This window comes from Opisthocomus hoazin, chromosome 2, assembly GCF_030867145.1.
Source record: "Opisthocomus hoazin isolate bOpiHoa1 chromosome 2, bOpiHoa1.hap1, whole genome shotgun sequence".
In the NCBI taxonomy this organism is placed as follows: Eukaryota; Metazoa; Chordata; class Aves; order Opisthocomiformes; family Opisthocomidae; genus Opisthocomus; species Opisthocomus hoazin.
The window spans coordinates 115,793,736-115,801,969 of NC_134415.1; the positions used below are offsets into that span (position 1 = coordinate 115,793,736).

The 8,234-nt window shown below is 45.4% G+C and overlaps 1 protein-coding gene across 1 annotated transcript; it reads left to right on the forward strand.

Moving 5' to 3' along the window:
• The first annotated feature begins 2,872 nt into the window (after positions 1–2,872).
• Positions 2,873–5,410, forward strand: KCNF1 (potassium voltage-gated channel modifier subfamily F member 1). Its single transcript, XM_075410791.1, has 2 exons — positions 2,873–3,261; positions 3,363–5,410. Exon 2 carries the CDS (start codon positions 3,561–3,563, stop codon positions 5,022–5,024), a length of 1,464 nt encoding a protein of 487 aa, XP_075266906.1. The 5' UTR covers positions 2,873–3,261; positions 3,363–3,560; the 3' UTR covers positions 5,025–5,410.
• Positions 5,411–8,234: the final 2,824 nt, after the last annotated feature.

Consider the following 8,234-nt stretch of genomic DNA (forward strand, 5'->3'; position numbering starts at 1 on the left):
GCAGCGTCGCTTCCAGCAGACACAGAGCACAGCTTGACCTGCTTGCCCAATCCAGATAAATCAAAAGAAGTTGAATTTAGAAGCCCTAACAATTGCAGCAAACGTCTCATAAATGACTTACAGGGCAACAATTATCTTCTGAATTTTTTAGATTAGAGAAGCTGTCTTTTCATGGATGAAAGATGAATTAAATTAGTGAAATAAATTATTTGCTGCCAATTATTCATTCCGCTCCTGTTGTTTCCTGCTCTGCGATATGTGTGATAAAAAACATTCTTCAAGTAAGCCTCTCTCACTCTTTTCAGCTACAAAACCAAGGTTTTAATTCATTATGATTTTCCCTGGCCCTTCTTTGGATCATTTACATGTGTCAAACTGGATTTAAAATGCTACCAGATCTCTAACACTTGACAGGCACATTGAAAGGTGCAAAGAACTCTGAAAAGGTGCAAGACGAGGGAGAATAAAGCACAAGGATTTTAGCAGCCGCACGAAGTAAAGTCTTTATAAGGACTGATCTGGCATTTCAAAAATAGTTTCTTCCCAACCTTTTGGGAATGTGCTGAGATTTGTCATCTGAGAGGAGCTGATTTCACCTTTCAGACTGAACAATGTACGTACTGATCCTGCGTGCCTAGTTTGTAGGTGTTTTTTCTGTAAAACTGCAGGAGGGGAGAAAAGCCTTTTTGGAAACGAAGGTGCTTTCTGTATCGGGCATGCTGGACCGTACATTGATTTCTTATCATTACCTGGAGAAAAGCCAAAAGGTCACTGGAATGAATCATTGATCGAAGAGAGTAGGTGTCTGAGATGGTTAAATCTGAGGGTTTAAACCTAAAGAACCTGTTTCCTTACACTGATGTGGCCTGACAACATTTTAAACCTAACCTTCCCAGATCTCAGTTTGGTTTTGCAAGAACTGGCAGTCACTAATCCCACCCTCATTTTCCCCTCTGCAAGCATGTCACTGCTATTGACATCTTAAAATTTATTGTGGTGAAATCAAGCTAAACCATTCATGTTAGTGGGCAAGCAAGTCCAAGTTGGGTAAATATTTTTTGCTGAACACACAGAACCTAGTTTGTTCCCAGATCTCCAAGGTATTTCTCTTGTCCCAAGAAGCTTAAAAGTCTCAGCAAACTTCTGTGTGCCTGCAAAAAAAATGAAGGGACATCTTGCATTCCACGCACACTAAGCAGTACCCTCAGGAACGCATGAAGGTGACATTGGCCTCCAGAGATGAACAGTGTGACTCAGGTGCAGGCTAATAGATATCACCCTTTTCCTGTGACTGTCACTCGAATGAGGTGTCCAGCCCCTGCAGTTACTTTTCCTTGCCCTCTGTACTGTTCTGCAGCAAGGGTACGAGTGACACAACCCAGGCGTTTGAAGGAGATGATGGAGCTATGGTTCATGCACAGTTTATTCCTCCCTGTGAGGCTCGGTGACAGCTACATTTATTGGGTGACTACAGCGGAGCAGCAAGAACCCAATTCCTTTGGCTCCAGTTTTTGCGTTATAAATTTGTGCAGGGATGAGCATGACAGACAAAGAGAAAGGATTGTGTTGCTCTGTTTCACAGGTTCCTTACAAGTATTCCTCTATTACGACCTCACCTCTTCCCACTCATATTTTCACTTTCCTCAAACGCGGAAGAGGTCAGTGACAAGCTAGGTCATTGAAAGGTCTGGGAAAGGGCTGGATCAGTGGTTTTGACTCATGGCTTGTGCACCCCCAAGCATCATGACCTACCTCCAAGGGGTATTCATAAGGTACTTGAGGCTATGTGCATGCTCCATGTCAAGATGAGGTCTGGTGCACAACCTCTTGCTAATCCCCCCTAAATTTCTGGCAAGGGAGTGGAAATGGAGCACAGCACACTCACCAGGGTCTGCCTTGCTGGGTGACGCAGGCAGGAGGACAGTGTGCACATCACAGCTCTCACCTTTCTCCCAGGGCAGACACAAGCCTAGAAAAGCAAACTACCAGTCAGATTTTCCCCTCTCTATTCCCCTCCACGCAGAAGCTTTTCAGAAGCCAGTAAATTGGAAAAGAGCAAAACCTGCTGCTGTAGATCATTCTGCTGTGGCCAGAAACAGTTAACTAATTAACTGTGGGTTCTGCTGGATCAGAGCCCTCGGGACTCACTAAAATGAACATTACAGTCATATTTAAGAATTAAGAGCATGATGATAAGCCTTCCTGCATGTAAGGGTCCAGGGGACAAAAGTCCATCAAATCCTGGAATCTGGAGAAAACAAACTTAAAAGAAAATGGTTGTTATTCTGCTCCTACTTGTTAAGTGCTGAATGAAGTCCAAAGCACTGTTGCTGGCAAGCAGCATTCACTGAGAAATCACCGTGGATGTTGTAGATTACTCAAACACTCATGAGGCTCAGCTGACCGCAGATCAAGAAAACACGGCTGAAACTGAGGACATGGCTTTGGGAAACGTGCGCAGAGTGCAGGGAAAGTTTTGCTCTGCAGCTGCACTGAAAACTTTATGGTCTCTGCTTGAATCTCAATGACACCAGTACAAAACTACAGTAACTCAGTGTCCTGACAGAGGATTACTCGAGACTTGCTCCAGTCCCGCTGAGGGCAAGATTTATGTCATGTATTTATTCCAAAACACAGTATTTTTTCTCCAGCTTCTGCCATCAGAAGAAATTGATTGTGTGTCTTTCTGCAGCTCTGAATGACTTTATACATGATTTTTTTTGCATTTGATATAAAACAAAGTTTTTAAAAATCGTTGAAGAGCGTGACGGTATAGAAACACATCGCTTTACATTCAGGCGTATAAATAGCTGAGCTGTTTTCTGTGTAGCTGGTGCTTTGCTGGGTTTCACCAGAAGAGGGTAGAGTTTGGAAAGGACTCCTCGCAGCCTGGGCTCCCTATTGTGTTGGGAAACAGCAAAGGGAAAACAAGCACAAGTTTCTCCTCTGCACGCTTGCACCGACTGACTGTGTGCGAGAGTCAGCAGGCAAACTCTGGAAGATCTTAAAGTCAAAAGGAAACGGCAAGAGAAACAAAATTCGAAAGCAGCTTTCTAGGGAGATCTGTGGAACCGAAGAAACTGCAACAGTTTTCTGTGGGCTCACCCTGCTGATTGTCTCTCTCAGAACTGTCACTCACTGCACGTTGCATTAATCAGAGCACAGGATTTATTTCTCTGCCGTGACTTCCAACCCGTGAATAAATATCACTTGTAGAGAGAGAATGGGACCTGAAAAGACTCTCGAGCACTGAGCAGAGGGGTGAGTTTTATTAAACGGTTTCTTCTCTTTCAAATCTGCTGGAGCTTTCTAACATCCTGCTTGCAGGCACAGCAGCCCGATGACTTGTCTTTTCCCTGCAGCTTGTTGCATACCTCACGAGGCGTTCCTGGCCGCACGTTTGTCTCGGTAACCTTTCCCGCCACGACTCCGGGTCAGTTTGATAACGTTTGTAACAGAGCTGACTCGGTGCTGATTTGCTTTCATGAGAAATTGAAACCACAAAGCTTTGAAACCAAACAACACAGGCTAAAAAGCAAATAAAATCCAAGACGATTAAAATGGCAGATGACTCTAGATTTCCAGATGTGGACACTGACGGATCAGAAAAGAATGAAGAAATGGAGATCGTAGTCAATGTCGGTGGGGTAAGGCAGGTGTTCTACGGAGATAACCTGAATCAATACCCAGAAACACGGCTGGCAGAGCTGATCAACTGCTTATCGGGGGGATACGATAGCATATTCTCCCTCTGTGATGACTATGATCCTGGAAAGAGAGAGTTTTACTTTGACAGAGATCCAGATGCTTTCAAGTGCATCATTGATGTGTACTACTTTGGGGAAATTCACATGAAGAAAGGAATATGCCCCATATGTTTCAAGAATGAAATGGAGTTTTGGAAAGTGGATCTGAAATTTTTGGATGACTGCTGCAAAACTCATCTAAGTGAAAAAAAGGAGGAACTGGAAGAAATAGCCCGAAGGGTGCAACTGATTCTGGATGACTTGGGAGTAGATGCCTCAGAAAGTCGCTGGAAAAGGTGCCAAAAATACATCTGGAAATTTCTGGAGAAGCCAGAATCATCCTACCCAGCTCGAGTGATTGCCGTCCTGTCCTTTCTGTTTATTTTGATCTCCTCTGTTGTGATGTGCGTGGGGACCATCCCAGACCTGCAGGTTGTAGATGCGGACGGGAACCGTATGGAGCATCCGACTCTGGACAGCATAGAGACAGCATGTATAGGCTGGTTTACCATGGAGTATGTGCTGAGGCTAATCTCCTCTCCCAACAAGCTCCACTTTGCCCTGTCTTTCATGAACATTGTTGATGTGCTAGCAATACTCCCTTTCTATGTCAGCCTGACCTTGACCCACCTGGGAGCCAAGCTCATGGAGCTCAGCAATGTCCAGCAAGCTGTCCAGGCGCTGCGCATCATGCGGATCGCGAGGATTTTCAAGCTTGCACGGCACTCCTCAGGGCTCCAGACCCTAACGTACGCCCTGAAACGCAGCTTTAAGGAGCTCGGGCTGCTCCTCATGTACTTAGCTGTTGGAATCTTTGTCTTTTCTGCCCTGGGTTATACCATGGAGCAAAGTCACCCCGAAACTTTATTCAAAAGCATTCCTCAGTCATTTTGGTGGGCAATCATTACCATGACCACAGTTGGATATGGAGACATATACCCTAAAACAACACTAGGAAAGCTGAATGCTGCCATCAGTTTTCTTTGCGGGGTGATAGCAATTGCCCTTCCCATCCATCCCATCATTAACAACTTTGTCAGGTATTACAACAAACAGAGAGTTTTAGAAACAGCTGCCAAGCACGAATTGGAGCTGATGGAGCTAAACTCAGCTGAGGGGAAAGCCGCAAGCTCCAAAAGTGAACTAGAGGATCTTGCGAGGGGAGGCAAGGAGGATCCTTTTTATAGCAGCCGGCTAAAAGTCTCCCACAGTGACACCTTTATTCAGCTCCTGTCAGAAGAGAAACACTATAGGACCAGACTTCAAAGCTGCAAATAAACTGTGAGCTGCTGTCAGCGCTAAGCTATAGATCGGGACAACCTGACAATCAACTATTGAAAAGGCTGGCGGGACCTGTCAGAGTTGGGAGGGAGCACTGCTTTGCTTTTCCAATGTGAATATAAAATTAACCCCATGGTATCTCCATCAACAGTTGGTAAGATTTTGCCACTATTACCCAAATTAAAATAGTAGGACTCCGATGAGATCAGACTGCTTATAATGAGTGTGTTCTGACAAGATACATTTGTAACCATTTTAGAGACTGAGAAGTCCTTCCTGATCAGTAAGCGTTTGATGACCTGAATGTGCAGCATTGCCACATCAGAACTCTGTACCTGTGACAATAAAGAGCAGCATCGCACAGATTTTGTCTCCCAGGCTGTCTTCAATGCCTCTGCAGCTAGGAGAAAGGCTCCTTAGAAGTTAAGGCAGCCGCTCACTCATATTAGATTCAGGTTTACAGCAAAACGTAATGAGCAGTTTCAGCCTAGAGATACTGAAAGTATGAGCATATACAATGTGCAGAATATTAGAGTCAATGCATGGTTTCTTTTTTGTAAAATGTGATTTGAGGTCAAATTTCTGGATAGGTATCTGTTTCTCTTTCCAGTAAAAATATAATTTTCAGTGGGACATGAAGCTATTTTTTGGGGCAGAGATGCAGAACAGAATCAGTGTGTTTTAAGGAGCAAACTAAAAAAAATTGTTCTAACTTTTAATCACAACATAATAATGTATATATGCAGGGAACTTTCATGAGGAATTTATAACTGAGTAATTTTTAAAACTGTAAGTTAACTCATAGTATTTTTTATTCGCTATTAAAGCAAGAGAAGTTTATAGGGGAGGTAAACTGAGTAATTCTAAACAAGAAACGAGCTGTTTGAAAGTGAGTGTAGAGAGCATTGTAATAAAAATAGTATAATCACCAACTGATTTATGATAAAAATATCTGAGTGAACATATTACTAGGTTATTTTTTAATATAAAAGCACATTCCACCGCTAGAATAACTGTATGGGTTTGTAAATATTAGTTTACAGAGGCAGTAGGCACTAATCAGCATCTTATGCAATAATCAGCGTATTAATCAACAACAGCTACTATCCTTTACATAAGCAAGTGCCATCTACTTGAGCACTAATTTGGCTCGTGTAACAACTGCAATATATGGGTCTGGTCTCTACCAGAGAAAGTCATTGAAACTAGGAGTTATGCCAGCTCAAAGGTGAGGGGACAACAGGCACACAGATGTATTTACATATGTTAAAAATAAGATCCCAAATAATTAAAGGGCTAGAGTAGCTGTCCTTATTTGCTCCCTTCTGTGCTGAGCAGCCCTTGCCCCGATGAAACACAGCAGCATGAGCCATGAGCTGTCGCCAGGCACCTCGTGCCAGAGACCCCCATGCAGGTCCCTGGGACTCTTTTCCTGGGACGTGGGCAAATGATGGGACTGTGGCATCCACCCCCCAGGAGCAGCGGCTGGAGGGGTGCAGAGCTGTGAGGTGGGTTCTGTGATCACCCCTGGTGCCTTGTTTGCCCCTGGTCATGGCAGAGGAGTATGTGTCGGATGCTGGGAGAAGCCCTCTCCTGCTGGGAACGGGGAGCAGCAGTGGTGGTGTGCAAGGGCCAGGCAGGTGTGCAGAGATGGGCAGCTGCTCCCCAGGAACACTGCTCTCTCTGCAGGTCTCCTGACATGGAAATCAACCCCTCCACCCCCCTGGCTGAAGCTCTTTCCTTGCACCACCCTTCGCACCCCAAGTTGCTCATCTCCAGGGACTTCTACTCTGTATCCTCCTGCCTCAGCCCCATGCCAGACCCATCGTGTTCTTCCACAAACCCATTACCATGTCCTGCCTTAAATACCCCCATCAAGTAAGATAATTCAAAGTAACCTCTAAACCTTTCTTTATCAGAATCCTTCCACCAGCTTTTGTCCCAAATTCTCTCCTGCCTAAGGCCAACAGCCCATCCAAGTGCCCTCCTCAACTCAAGCATCCCTTCATCCCCATTCTCCCCTCCGCATCCCAGCTCCCACCTCTCAGCCTCTTGACCTGCTCTCTCAATCCTTCTTGTCTGCTGAGACCTGTTTCTTGCTTGCCACCAGTCTCAGCTCTGCTCCCACTGGCTGCCCGGACAGGACCATAACTGGCTCTCACCACAGAGACAGGAACCCGCCCCTTGAACTGCTGGGGACTTCCAGCACACAAATACCAGCTGCAGCCACCAAAAAATGACTCGGGTGGGATTCTGAGGGTGGGAGAAGAGGAAAAGTAACAGAGCTGTGCCAGTCCCAGCCGTATGCTTTATCTGTCAGCGGGGGAATTAAATGTTCCTGTCTTCCCTCACGACATGCGGAGGGTGGCTGAGGATGAATTAAGTTAGCAAAAGTGCTTTCCTGAATGAGAAAAGCACTGTATAAATGCTAAGTAATATGGTTAGCACTGCAAGTACTAAATCCTCACTGCTGCGCTTTGCAATTTATTTAACGTGACATTAAATAGAAAATAATCCGCTTTTATCAGAAATAATTTTACGGGCTAATTTCTCCAATGAGTTATGCCTTTGAGCACAGGGGTCTGCCTGTGCTATGTCAGTATGGAAAGAGCTTTGAGATGACCTGGGTGCCATTCCAGCCCAGGCTGGTCTCAAGCCAGGCTCCATGTGGTTCGCTGCACCAGGGACCATATTGGTTTGATGCGTTGCTCTAAGTTATATGTTCTTAAAAGGCTGTGGGCGGGCAGGATGGATTCCTAACTGTTTGCCTTGCCCATGCTGTGGGAACCCTGTGGGAACAAGGGGAGGTATGGGGAATGATGGATGGACAGGGCAGGCTGGCAGCCTGCACCACACGGCAGGACTGGAGAGGAGCAGGGGGGTCTTACACAGCCGCAAACCTGATGGTAGAAAGCAAGAGGCTACCATAAACCACTGGCATTGAAATCAGGGCTGGAGGGAAGGCTCTGCCCCTTATAGGATGGAGTGAGCTAGGGAGTGAGATGGGGGGCATTTGTTTTTGCATTTTAAAAATAATATGCATCACCCAGCAGAGCTTATTTTCCTTTATTACAAGTAAATCTAAAAAAAAAAAGGGACATAAGAGGCTGGAAGACTTGGGGGTGAGAGGAAGCGTTAGTGCAGTCCCTTCCCAGGGAGGACGGGACACCATCCAAAGGCTCTGGCTGGGTCAGGGTCCCCCACTCC